General features: G+C 42.2%; 5 protein-coding genes across 8 annotated transcripts; all 5 read right to left on the bottom strand.

Moving 5' to 3' along the window:
- Positions 1-121: 121 nt before the first annotated feature.
- On the bottom strand, positions 122-2,378 carry LOC122635432 (piggyBac transposable element-derived protein 4). The gene has a single exon (XM_043825656.1). It carries the CDS (start codon positions 1,898-1,900, stop codon positions 167-169), a length of 1,734 nt encoding a protein of 577 aa, XP_043681591.1. The 5' UTR covers positions 1,901-2,378; the 3' UTR covers positions 122-166.
- A 508-nt stretch (positions 2,379-2,886) lies between these two features.
- Positions 2,887-4,915, bottom strand: LOC122635434 (tubulin alpha chain-like). Its single transcript, XM_043825662.1, has 6 exons — positions 4,641-4,915; positions 4,337-4,581; positions 4,021-4,248; positions 3,690-3,948; positions 3,463-3,615; positions 2,887-3,394 (listed from the first exon to the last, which is right to left on the bottom strand). Exons 1-6 carry the CDS (start codon positions 4,812-4,814, stop codon positions 3,137-3,139), a joined length of 1,317 nt encoding a protein of 438 aa, XP_043681597.1. The 5' UTR covers positions 4,815-4,915; the 3' UTR covers positions 2,887-3,136.
- A 97-nt stretch (positions 4,916-5,012) lies between these two features.
- On the bottom strand, positions 5,013-10,895 carry LOC122635439 (ankyrin repeat domain-containing protein 39-like). Of its 4 annotated transcripts, none has more exons than XM_043825666.1 (3): positions 10,430-10,568; positions 5,707-5,860; positions 5,013-5,636 (listed from the first exon to the last, which is right to left on the bottom strand). In XM_043825666.1, the coding sequence occupies exons 2-3, from the start codon at positions 5,846-5,848 to the stop codon at positions 5,200-5,202; spliced, it is 579 nt and encodes a 192-aa protein (XP_043681601.1). In that variant the 5' UTR covers positions 5,849-5,860; positions 10,430-10,568; the 3' UTR covers positions 5,013-5,199. The 4 variants fall into 4 exon arrangements, with proteins under 4 accessions (XP_043681601.1, XP_043681604.1, XP_043681603.1 ...); XM_043825669.1 differs by lacking the exon at positions 5,013-5,636 and adding an exon at positions 10,730-10,895 and having other exon boundaries at positions 5,809-5,860; positions 10,430-10,654; XM_043825668.1 differs by lacking the exons at positions 5,013-5,636; positions 5,707-5,860 and adding exons at positions 7,670-7,809; positions 10,730-10,890 and having other exon boundaries at positions 10,430-10,654.
- On the bottom strand, positions 6,615-7,803 carry LOC122635440. The gene is made up of 2 exons (XM_043825671.1): positions 7,572-7,803; positions 6,615-7,404 (listed from the first exon to the last, which is right to left on the bottom strand). The coding sequence occupies exons 1-2, from the start codon at positions 7,801-7,803 to the stop codon at positions 7,301-7,303; spliced, it is 336 nt and encodes a 111-aa protein (XP_043681606.1). The 3' UTR covers positions 6,615-7,300.
- Positions 8,021-9,188, bottom strand: LOC122635437. The gene is made up of 2 exons (XM_043825665.1): positions 8,606-9,188; positions 8,021-8,532 (listed from the first exon to the last, which is right to left on the bottom strand). Exons 1-2 carry the CDS (start codon positions 9,096-9,098, stop codon positions 8,201-8,203), a joined length of 825 nt encoding a protein of 274 aa, XP_043681600.1. The 5' UTR covers positions 9,099-9,188; the 3' UTR covers positions 8,021-8,200.
- Positions 10,896-13,248: the final 2,353 nt, after the last annotated feature.

Raw genomic sequence — 13,248 nt, 5'->3', positions numbered from 1 at the left:
TCGTCATTTATATATATATATATATATATGTTTATATACACTTAATTTGATCTTTAGCATTCTCTATTTTCGTCCATTCAATCAATGGACAGTTTGCTTTAGCTATGCTTTATTGAAATAAAATAAAGAAGAAAAAAAAAAAAAAAGAATTAGTCCCAATAAAAAGTTACATTTTAAAATCTTGCAAAGTGTGATATCTTTTAAAACATTCTCCCACGTGAAGAGCGGGATGATCGGTACAAGTTTCGCAGTAATAATTCGTTTCTCGTCTTCCTCCTTTTATTTTCCTATTCGAGCAGACTTTACAATCTTTATGTTTATGCAAAGGGTTCAACTGAATAACGTGTAACTCGTTATTTAGTCGTTGGTTATCATTTAAAAATACACGCGGAATATTTGCCGAGGTGGAATAAAAATCTTTTGTTAGCCCTCTTACGAGAACTTTAACAAATTTTAAATACGTCGTAGGATTGCTCCCTCTTTCTCTATAATTATAAAGAATATACGAATTTATTACGGACATTTCTAAGCCCCAGAAAAATAATCTGCGCCACCATTTCAAGGTTTTTTTCATAAAACAATAAACCGAAGCGCAATCGTTGGCCAAATTAATGCCGCTCATATTTTTGTTATAATCCTGTATGACGTGTGGTATTTTGTTTTTGGTTTCTACGTCTATGGTATGCCAAGTACTTATCATACTAACAATCTTTTTATCTCTCAATTGAAACAATAACACGTTTTCATTTCTACAAGCTACAATATCACCCTTTTTCAACTTCCCTTCTTTAAAACAATCCGGAACATGTTTCCCATTCGTCATTATTATACCAGTAAAGTGACAAGAATGAGATAATAATTCTTTCGCGAGTGTTACACTGGAATAAAATCTACCAGTATATACGTGATAACCGCTTGCTTCTGGAATTGAATTTTGAAGATTCTTGTAGAGATATAAAACTGCTCTATTGGTAACAGGAAGTTCGGGATACGGTAAATGTTCAGTCGTTATACTTCCATAATACGGTAGAAAAGAATACAAATAACCGCTTTCTGAATCCGTTAAAACGTACAAACGAATGCCCCACTTTGTCGGTTTTTGAGGATTATAAACGGTAGAACCTAATCTTCCTTTGTACTTCACCACGGATTCGACTATGGAAATACATTTGTTAGGAATAAAATGTTCTCGGAATTTCAAATCTAGATATTCAAGATATTTGCTCACTTTTTGTAATCTAGTTTCTAATATTGCATTTGGTTCGTGTACTTCGTTTAAATGTAACATCCAAAATATTTGCATGAATCGACCTTTATCGATGACTTTAGAAAAGAATGGTACGTGAAATTCTTCCTCTTTGGACCAATAATCCTGTATATTAGATAAACGAACAATTCCCATATTCAATACAAGTCCTAAAAAAGCTTTCATTTCTGATACGGTTAAATCCTTCCAGGTATTCCATATCGACCTTTCGGACAATACTCTCTTCGCAATTTTCGAACGGGCATAGTTGTTCGTTTTTACAACAATATTTTCAATCAATTCATTGGTGAAGTATAATTGAAAATAGTCTAACGGATCTATACAATTATCACAGTTTTGCGGGCCGATTCTTTCTTGTCCGATCGAAAACGGAATCGTTGTATTTTCGTCATCTTTCGAAGTTAGTTCGACCCAAATGTCAGAGAGTCCATCGTAGTATACTTTACTACATTCCTCTTCGTCGTCGCTCGAATCGGAAATAAATCTTCTACACTTTCTTTGCGTTTTACTAGCAGCGTTTTCATCCTCTGTGTCACTCGAATATATATCGTTAATCGTTCTTTTATTACGTCGAGAAGTAAGTAAATTATAAGTATCCATGTATTCGTCATCACTACTGTCAGTGTCGCACATTATTTAACCGATGATTTTTTTTTTTTATAAGAATTGAGAACGGAAGCAGTACGTTCGACACTGCTGTAGAGTAACGACTGACAAAATGCGACGCATAAGGCTGGTCGTGAGTAAAAGGAAAACTATGTCGAGTGGTACTCGACATAAAGTTGCCATAGCGACCATTATTGTCGAGTCACACTCGACATAGGATTACCATAGCAACCGACTTGTCGAGTCACACTCTACTTCGAACGGTTAAATCTTAAGGCGCTGGAGAAGATGTTGCGAATTCTTACGATCGCAATTTTTCTCGGATATTAGCGATCGAGCGCTCACTCGAAAGGTAAAGGTTATACGAGGTTATCTTTTCAGATGTTTAAAAAAATGTTCGTATATAAAGACCACGTATAAAAATAAGCAATTCTCACGAGTAATCTTTACGCGAGTTGACAAAAACTGTTGAAAACGCGCCTGTTTCGCTCTCGCGTCGAGACAATAGCAACTCTTTCAAGGGACTACACGGACTTGGGATATCACACTTGCTTCGTAGCGATCGAATCAAGGCACTCGAAGCAAATCTCATCGTCGTATATAACATGTACGTGCACCGAGAAAAGACAGGCTTCTTCCGACGCTCCTTCGGTTCATTTCTTTTTTTTTTTTTTATACTTTTCGCCGAGCTGGTGTCGTATAATTTCGTCGTACGTCAATTCGATATGTACGGCGGACGAGCTAATGCGCATGCGCCGTAAGAAGGCATGTGAAAAAAGTATTTATCCGATTTCAAATTTCTTCTTCGATTTTTTGTCTTTTAAGTTTTCACGTGGAGTACTAAGTTCTAATTGTAAATAAAAATTGATAAATCAATTCATATACGTGTGTGTGGGTGTATACACGCTTGCGCGAGTACGTAGCGACGCATCGCGCATGCGCGTCCAAAGTGCCCGCTCACTTCGAACTCGCGTGCGCTGCTAGAAATCGTGACGAAGCTTCGTCTACGTTAATTAAAGGTAATTAGTATATTTTTTTGTTAACACGTTTATTTTCTATACCAATCGATCGTTGAAAATGCGATTTCCAAACACGAGTCGTGGCGACGTCGTCTCATTCGAAAGATACTCGCGAAGGTGATAACGTCGGTCCTCGGACGCAACCATGCGAACTTCACATATAGTTCCCGTTTGTGACTTCGTTGTTCGATATTTTCCATCGAGATCGACTTTATTTTACGAGATCGAAGAAAACGTTGATGCGTCATAATTCGACCTCTTTGTAATCCTCGACGAGGGCAGCTGTATTGTCTATAGCCTCTTGGAAGACTTTCTCTTCCATACCTTCGCCAACGTAGTGATGAACGAAAGCTCTTTTCTGATACATCAAGTCACATTTCCGTGCAATCCTGACCCAAGCGTGTCGAATCGCCGTGTTGTTGTATAACATCGTTACAGTTTTGTTCGAATAGGCCAAATCACCGCCAGGAACCGTCGTGGATGGCTGATAATTAATTCCTACCTAAATTAACAGAGACGATTAGTTTAAATTCTACTCTAAATTGTATCAACGATCGTCCTTGAGTTCACCTTGAATCCTGCCGGACTCCAACCAACGAATCGTATGAACCTTTTACCCTTCAAACTAGCGATGGTGTTATTAACGTCACTCGGACTTACGTCACCGCGATAAAGCAGACAGCAGCTCATGTAAATACCCGTACGAGGATCGCACTTTACCATCTAAGATCGAACGACAAAGACGAGTAAGATGATTTCGCTCCGTCTCGTGCAAACTCGATCTTGCTATGGTTTACTTGATTAGCAGGCTCGAAGCAATCGTACGTGATCCGTTGAACGGACATGGTCGTGTTCATTGCTCTTTCGGGCGTAGTTATGGGAGCATACGTTACCAAGGGGAAATGAATTCTTGGATAAGGTACTAAATTCGTCTGCAACTCCTCCAAATTGACGTTGACCGAACCTTCGAATCTTATCGACGCCGTGATGCTGGATACTACTTGAGCTTGCAATCTGTTGAGATTCGTGTAAGTCGGATTTTCCACGTTCAGATTCCTAGGGATGTGACAAACGTATGAGAAGGATATCTCAGGTATCGAAACGTTGTGCTACATAGAAAATTCGAACCTCGCACAAATATCGTACAAAGCTTCGTTATCGACGATAAAACAACAATCCTCGTAATCTAGAGTCCCGTGAGTCGTTAGTACGGAATTATAAGGTTCGACGACGGCTGTGGATATGTTTGGCGCTGGATAAATTGCGAAATCCAATTTCAATTTTTTCCCATAGTCCACGTAGAGATTTTCCAGCAGCAAAGTAGTTAAGCCGCTACCAGTGCCACCGCCAAAGGATCTAGAAGATAAATAACGCACTTGTCATCCTCCGTCTCGTTAACGACGAAGACTCGAGAGGAATATAGTAAACGAAATTTGTATTTTGCCTGAAGATGAGGAAGCCGGATAATCGGGAACAAGCCTCGCAGGTGGTTCGAATACGATCTAGAACGAGATCTTTTATCTCTCCACCGATCGAGTAATATCCTCTTGCAAAATTATTCGCTGCATCCTCCTTGCCAGTTATCAACGACGACGGATTAAAGAGATTTCTGTAAGCACCGGTTCTGATCTCGTCGACCACACTTGGCTCCAAATCCACTATCACGGTACGGGGCGTGCATTTTCCTGTCTAAAGTATCACAGTCGATCATGTTCCAACTATATTTCAGAGACTAGTGGACGTCTCACCGCGGTTGGTCCAAAGAACGTGTAGTAACGTTGATCGACGGCTCTGTATCCACGTTGAAGAAAACCATCAGGTCTGAGACCGTGTTCGAGACAAAGTAATTCCCAACAGGCACTTGCCACTTGAGTACCAGCTTGACCGATAAAAATAGTGACGACTTCGCCGGTCGTGCTCATCCTTTTAATTTACCGTTCATCTCTCTCAAGTTTCTTTTGATAGTTTGTAACGTTAAATTTTGTAATAACATTAGAGGGAGAGAGAGAGAGAGAGAGAGAGAAACGGGGGGAGAAAGAGAACACAGCTAACGTATTAGCGACATATTTTCCAGAGAATTTCGAAGATTCGCCGAGAGGATTTTTTTTTAACGACGTCTATTGTATTTTATTCGTTTATTAATGTTACGTTCGTCATTGCGACAGCTGACGTGACGGCTGATGATGATCAGCATTGAAGTCTAATCCTATTGTTCAATAAGATATCGAAGTATATTTGTTTGCATTAATCGATTATTTTTAATACGAAGATAATTGACGACGTAAGATAAAAACATTTTTGTTAAGATTACGAAGATAAAAGCGAAACGACGTCGTTGCAGTACTCGTTAGCCAATTGTTTCACGGTACGATTTTTATTATCGACGATGGAGAGATCCGAATGCGGAATCAAACTTTCGCAAACGGACACGCGAGCAGCAATAATAGCTCTGTGCAGAGCGGTACATCCATCGGCATCCTTCAAATCTGCATTAGCACCGTGCTTTAACAAAGATTCGACGACGCGATCGTGTCCTTGCGTAGCTGCTCTGTGAAGAGCAGTTGCTTGGCCGCAACGCGTTCTAGCGTTTACGTTAGCTCCATGTTGCAACAACATCTCACAGATCCGATAATGTCCATTCCGAGCTGCATAATGAAGAGCCGTGTATCCAGCGGAATCTTCGATGTCCGCCCTAATTCCCTTTCTTAAAAATCCTTCTACTTTGTCCTTGTCGTTGTATTGAGCTGGAAAAGAAACGTAAAACATCTAATATCGAATTGAAATTTATCGAAGCGATATTTTTGGACGACTCACCGGCGTACCATATGCCTCGCTCGAATTCGATCTCGGACAAAGATTGACTAACACCCAAGTTGGCGGATAAACTGCAACAGGAGTCTACTCCTCTCTCGTGCTCGTGCTCGTGCTCGTGCTCGTGCTCGTACTCTTTCGCCATTTTTTCTTCAATCTGTAACTCATTTGATTTTTAGATTTAAAGTCTCGTAATGTCGACACGCTTCGATCGCGCTAATTTATTTAGGATAGTGGTGTCATGTTACGCATAACGTATATGTCTATACGCACGCGTTGTAATAAAACAGATAACTCTTTCTTTCTCTCGGCCTCGTTGTTGAAAAAATTCAAACACTCTTATGCATGTATACACGTACGATTTAATCTCTTCTATAAAGAATAGAATACATGAATCTTAAAATGCAAGATTCGATAGAACGAATGATACATGAATATAGTATAATATAATAATACTAATACGGGAAAAAAGAGAAAACTTAAGTATAAACCACGTGGTTTGTGTAACAATACAATAAATCATTCAGTAGTTTGCTTTCGTCTTAAAGTAAACAGGACGATGAATCGGCAAAATTGACGTTTGAAATATCCATTCTCGGTCGAAGGTACGTTCTTTAATTATCGATAAACGATCGCTACGCAATCATTCTTACAACAACGATAAAAACTGATACGTCGATGAACATCGTAGATACAACGAGTTACTTAAAATACTTTCTATTTTCTTCTGTACATTGGTAAAAAATCTATAAACTTGTTAAACGTTGCTTCAACGTTAACGATACAAACTTTTTTATTCCTCAAACGATAAAGATATAAAGCGAAGAGAGAAACCGTTACCGTTATTTAGTTTCTTAACTATAGAGAATCCATATATTTGGACGCGTAATTTGCTTTTTTTTTTTTTCCTTTTCTTTTGAATGAATGTTCGCCTTGTTCTCCTATTGATACGATCTAAAAAATGTAAAATGCTGGGCCGCTAATCGTGTAGAAAAATTCGGATAGCTTCTCTTTCTAAGTTGCTAATTTCATTGGGAAACGCGTCGAGCGTTATGCTCGGGTTCGATTGAAATTGCCTAAAACACTGCATAACGTTCAACATAATATTCTTTTTACGTTGCAATATCATGCATAGGCATCGTTGTACGGTCGTTTAACGATTCCATTCTGTATATTTATCGAATTATGAAAATAGGCTAAACTCTGCAATGTTTTTTTCTTTCTTTCTTTTCATAAGAAAATGTATAAAAAGTATCTATCCTTGTACAATCCAATAAAATAATGACTAAAGTAGTTGCTAAAAAATAGTTACTAATCGAATGTATTTTTTTACAAATAACGATTCGTTATATTTGGTCCGTACGCATTTATCACCTAATGCTTATAACGACATATCGCTAGAGACTAACAACCGGCAAACGTAAAAAATAAAAAGCGAACGATCATCCATTAGTCCATAAAATAAGGGATTAGACAATTGTTCTAGGATCCTCTTTGATGATTGCGCAGATTAATGTTACATGTTACGCACAAAATACTGGTCTATATCTTTATATATGTGCATATTCATTACTACAAGTACAATCCTTTAGAAAAGTTAAACCTCTCGTTGCAGCGTCCAAAGAATTTCAGCTTCCCCGGTACTACAAATAACTCGATAGCCCAATTCGGCTAGAGCATTGATAACCGAAAAGGGTCGTCCTAAAAGAAATTGTCAACGATAAGTTTGTTACGATGTTTGTTTCATTATTCGTTCGAAAAAAGCAATCGATGTGCTCGAGAGTTTGATCGTCAATTTGAAAGAAAACGAAGTAGTTTGAAGTAAACTTATAGACTTATTCTGTTAATGTAAAAAATTTTGGATGAACCTTTGATCAGTGCGCCATTGACCACCGTCGAAGCAGAGCTTTGAAAACGTTTGGTAAGCGCCAAGAGTTCGTCCGGAGATAATTCGAAAACGGATGATTCGGTTGCGTACGGCGATCCTCTTACACCAACGTAATAAAAAGTTTCGCTCGTTGCGGTGTTAACCCATTTCTCAGGCATCGCACTGACCGGCTCCGCCATGGTGTCGATACAACTTTCGTTAGACTTCGCCATCTTTTCCTTCTAGAAGAAAATAATTACAATGCTTACGAGATCGAAGATGACAGATGCGATGAGAAAATAATGAGAGTGGGCTTTTCATGCTTTTACGTCTCCTTTTCTCTCAGCAATGTTTCTACGCAGAGACGATCAAATTATTATATACATACGCGTTTGTGCGAGGCATGACATGTATGGATTTAATAAGCTCAAGGTGACTTTCTTTTTATCGTTTTTTTGTTACTTAAAATTTTATTTAGTCGCAATATAAATCTTTTTCATATTTGATATTATAGAATATCCAAAGCGGTCGACCGTCGTGCTTAGGGAGTTTCTATAAATAACCACGGAATGCATGTTTGCGATTTGCAAGCGTGAAAGTTATAACGAGTATATCTTCTTGATAGAGAGTCTATCCTCGATTTCTGTTTTGGTCGATTAGTTTCCTTTCGTGCTCCTCTTGTAGTTGCATCATTCGCATTTCGTAAGCCCAGCGTATTTCGCTTTGAGCCTTGTCCCTTTCAAATTCCCATTGAAATCTTTCCAATTCCAGAGTTTTACGGCGTAACTCCAGCTCGGCTATCTTTCTCGAGGCCCGGCTCTCCAACAATTGTTCTTGATATATTTTGCTCTGTAAAGGCGAATAGCCTGGATCGCGGATAGAAAGAAACGGCCATCGCGAAATTCTTCTAGCCGGTAGGGATTTCTTACGACGAATGGTACCTTTATGTTCTTCGGATCCATCTGCGAAAGCGTTTAAAAATATACATTTGCGTAGTAACGATCGATTTCATAGTATCTAACGTTTTGAAATTACCAATTTTAGACATCTCTGCGTCGGTCTGACTCGAGTCCCTAGTTCTTATCTTTGAGCTTCCGTCGCCTCTGATACTTTGAACGTTAGAGTCGTGGCTTGTCCGTGACTTATCCTTAGATTGTATCGCTATTTTCGCGTCGCACTGTTGAATCGTTTCCGACATCTCGTCCGTGTAATATCGATTCTTATAATGCCAATCGTCTAGACCTTCCAATTCCAAGTCGGTAACACGTTCCAACGAAGATTCTCGCTTTCGCTGTTTGTCGTTGACTTTAACGCCGAGAACGTTTGCTTTGTTTCTTTTGTCGTTTCTTACTTGTACAAATTGTCGTCTAACTTCTCCTGGACACTTTAGACAGCGTTCCAAGTGTCTTTCCATACGCGCTGCATTTTGTATGTACGAATGATCGCAAAACTTGCAAAAAGCGATGACTTGAGAGCCATCCACTTTTTTGTTGTAATAGTTCCACACGATAGCACATTTTTTCACCATCTTCGATTCGATTAAACTTTATCGCTAATCGTTTCTACAAAACGTTGGATCTTTCGACGTAACGAAGCCAACTCTCCCGTCAACGATTATAAGAACGATGATAACCTTTAAACGAGAGATTTATAACCGAAGATCGTTATCGTCCTTTGACTCGGCAATACTCGACCGGGAGTCATTCTACTCGCTTTGAATTGGAAAATAAACAAAATATATCCTCTCTAAATCTCATTGATGTCGCGAATAAGAGACGAGTAACACGCGATTATGCAAAGTCGAAACGAACGAGTTTACACTTTTTTCCCCCCTACGTGCGTACCTTATTCGTCCTATCGATCGGCGAGTTTAAGATTTCCGATTGAAATAGTGCGAAGAGGACGAAAACGGTGCGTATTCATACCTGTTGTTTCTCGCTTCCACTTCTATCCATTTTCGCGTTAATTGCACTTTTCTCAGTCGAGGAATTCATGCGATAAATGACGCATCGCACTCTCGAATCAAATTTTGTTCAATACTTTATACGCACGCACACACACACACACACACACACACGCGTGCGCGCACCGTAGCCGCGATCGTAAGTACGGAATGAAGTAGGTTGACAATCGCGTCGAACGAAAAAAATGCGCAAAAGTAGATAGAAATTTTGAAATATCGACGAGGTTAAAAAGAAATTAATATTCCGTTCCAAGTTAAAAATAAATTAATTTCACTTTCGTTTGTATCACGTTGTTACGCGACACGTGATAATTTTTCCTCGATCATAAAACCAATGAAAAATGACAGACGTATTCTATCGTCGGGAAAGCGTATAAACCGTTTACTTTATTTTCATTGGTCCAGATAAGATGGAAGATGGTAAGTGACCATTCGCTCGATCGTTTTAAATTTACAAAGGACGTAGACTTTCGAGGAAGAGCCGAGTTACATCGAGATCGAAGCTTTTATCAAAGTTCGTAGAAATATCAGTAGGGAGTGTCGTCCGATCGGTTTTCAACCGTTAGGTTTTCACTTGTCCGTACGTAGGAACGTCGTACCTTACGTTCACTGTTGTTCCAACGAGCAGGTTTACTCGCAAGCTCCGAACCTCGACGACCGTCTCGCACGTACGTAACGTTGTCTCCTTTGGCGTTTTTCACGGAGTTTCTGCTACTTAAGAAAGTCCGTAACAATCGTCTCTAACCTATTTTTGAATTTTCCGATAGCACGTGTCGCTCGGCCGACACGACAGAAATAACGACTCGTTGCTCTGCCAAAGTTTCGTACGGCTTGGAAAGATTTACCTCGATGGATCTACAAGAGTTCGTGGAAACGGATCCGTCGGTGAAACTTACGTGCTTTTATGACGAGTTCAGGTTCAGGCTCCGAGAAATCTTTTCTCATAGTCCACATGTATTCGTTGTAGTCTTGCTTGACGCTGGTACTGGAAGAAGCGACCACCTTGTATCCGAGAACCTCCAGAGCGGTCAATATCACGCAAGGATGTTGCAAGTAGACTATCGTAGAATCGTCGCAATATCCTCCAGAAGCGAAGCGAGTAAGTTGCTCTATGTCGGACGCTAGAAAAAATAATCCATCGACTTGATCTCTTCCGCCATTCGAGAGACGGTTGGAGTACGGAGAAGCATTATTACCTTTGAGCCCGGATACTAGAACTCTCCAAGGATACCTGTGACCGTACGAAGCTAAATTACCACGCACCAGAATGTATGGCATCTGTGATAGTTGAAGCGTTCAACTATTTCTATACGCTAACTCTTCCAAGCGACACTGGAACGAGCGTTTGGATTCTTCTGCTCGCTGAAACATAGAACGGTAAAAACTTGGAGCGACGGGGGATTCGAAGCGTCTTCTCCGAGTGTTCTCTCTCGTAACGAGATTCACCGAATCGACAGGAACGTCCAGCACAAACGAATATCTTTCAAGTAGCGAATGTAATTCGTCGACAGAATCGGTATTTACTTCCGCTCGTTGAAAAGCTCTTGATCGAGCGATCTGCTTACGCACGCTATATTTAAAGGCGTTTCGTAACATACAGAGAACGCGAAACGTTTCTCACTTGCGAAACTTTCACTTTTCACGAGCGGCGTAAGAGCGCTACGTCTCTCGATCGATTTTCGAATCGGAGCTTTCGGAACGTAGGCTATGCAAAAAGATTTAGACGCGCAAGAGCGTTACGCCGCGAGATCGTATACTTCTCGCCGGTACCTTTAATTTTCTCCTACGCGTTTATATACGCGAGGAAAGCGTTCCCTCTCCGTGCGTGTACGCAACGTCTTGCCAAAGACGATAGATGCGCGAACGAGAGTTTGCCTTCCGAGAGCGCCAATTTCGAACGCGGAAAGGAGAAACGTTTGGAGGAGCGACACCGAGCGACCGTATCGTACGTCGATGATCGAAAAACGGGAGGATGTAACCCTTTCGAGAGGGAAAACGAGGCGGATCGCGTGGAATTCGATGGAACGAATACGCGGTTAAATCGGACTACCGATTCGAACCGTGACGTTTAACAGGCTTGAGAGAGAAAAGAGATAACGACGCTCGGGGCCGTCAGAGGTCTCTAGGGTCGATGCAAGAGCGCGTTTCGATTGGTCGAGCGAAAAATGATCGGACCAACGAGAATCGACCGCAAGGTTACCTTCGAGGAAGAGCATTCAAAAACGTTCGACGAGAACGTAGCCGGAACGCGGGGGAGAATATCGGAGAGACGCGACGTTCGTTAAGTAAAAGTTATTCCGATCGTACGAGATAATCGTGGAGGACGCGACGGGATGGACGTATCTATCGTACTCTTCCCAAGGCGATCGAAACGTTTCGACGCGCGATATTCGTGCGCTTGGTAACGAACCGAGGCGGAATCGTACGTTCTCGTTAAAAATCGTGCGTTCTCGTGGCTCGAATCGCGTTCGTCGAGGATCGTTTCGAGATCGCAGAGTGTCGCCACCTGGCGGAGCACCTTTCGCACGGGCAGGAGAAGAGAGTGCGTTGCGTGTACTCAGTCGTTTCACGAATACCGCGGGTGGTTTGCGCGTGCGAGCCCGGCCGCGTTACTCGGCGAAGGCAATTCGTTTTCTACGCGGAAAGCGATCGTTCTCTCGTGGATAATAGATCGCATTGGAGGTGCGCGCGGGCGCGCGTACCCTATCGCTCCAAGTTTTCGGCTCGAAGGGATATAACGGTTTCGCGAAGGAAAATCTACGCTGGCTCGCTCGCTCGCTCGCTCGCTCGCACGACGGTGGTGCCTCTCGGTCGAGTGTGTGTGACAATCGCGAGCAATGTAACCGTTCCGTGACGTCAGACACGGCTAATCAAGTGCACACACGGACACTGGAGTTTGCGCACTCGCGCACACCTATACACCGCCGACACGTCGTACTCTCCACGCCGCGCCGCGCCGCGCCGCGCAGCGATCGTAGAGAGCGCGTACGGGATCGTGCTGCGCACGGAGATAAAAAGAGAGGGAGGCAGGGAAAATTGTACGGTAGCAGCGAGCGATAGAGGAAAGAAAACGAAGGGCGTGGAGGGGAGAGAAGGAAGACGAGAACGATAAGAAAGGAGATACGACGAAGGCTATCGACGGGAAGAAGACGAAGCAGAGAAGGAGAGATCAAAGACGCGTATCTCGTTCTCGTCCGTCGCGCGCGCGCGCGCGCGCGAGAGAGAGAGAGAGAGAGAGAGAGAGAGAGAGAGACGGAGCGGACATGGGCGGGCTCGAGACGACGAGAGAAAGGCGAAGGTTCGTTCGCTAGAACTCGTCTTTTCTTCGTCGAGGCTGAAAGCTGTCGGGCGACGCCTCTCTATTTAGGATGTCTGCGTTTCGAGGTTCCTCGAGACAGAAGAGACGAGTTCTTTAAAACTAATCGTCGAGTAAGAACACGACACGGACGGCGGCAGTAGCGCAGCGGTTCGACACACGGTGCGCATACGGTGTGTGTACGTGCTCGCGCGTGTGGTGTGCTCGAGAACAGGAGAAAGAGAGATAGAATGAGCAAGAGTGTTTTGGGTGGGGGGGGAAGTCTTTACCGTGCTGCTACCGAGAGTGGAGGGGAGAGCGCGAAAAGGAGAGCCGCGGTCGCGTCTCGTGGCGCCCCGCTGTGCTTTTCTACAGAAAACTGTTGCAACCTATACGGTTCGTTCCGTCGTTCTTGGCGTT

Source organism: Vespula pensylvanica, chromosome 18, assembly GCF_014466175.1.
Source record: "Vespula pensylvanica isolate Volc-1 chromosome 18, ASM1446617v1, whole genome shotgun sequence".
In the NCBI taxonomy this organism is placed as follows: domain Eukaryota; kingdom Metazoa; phylum Arthropoda; class Insecta; order Hymenoptera; family Vespidae; genus Vespula; species Vespula pensylvanica.
This window is presented reverse-complemented; position numbering and strand designations above follow the sequence as displayed.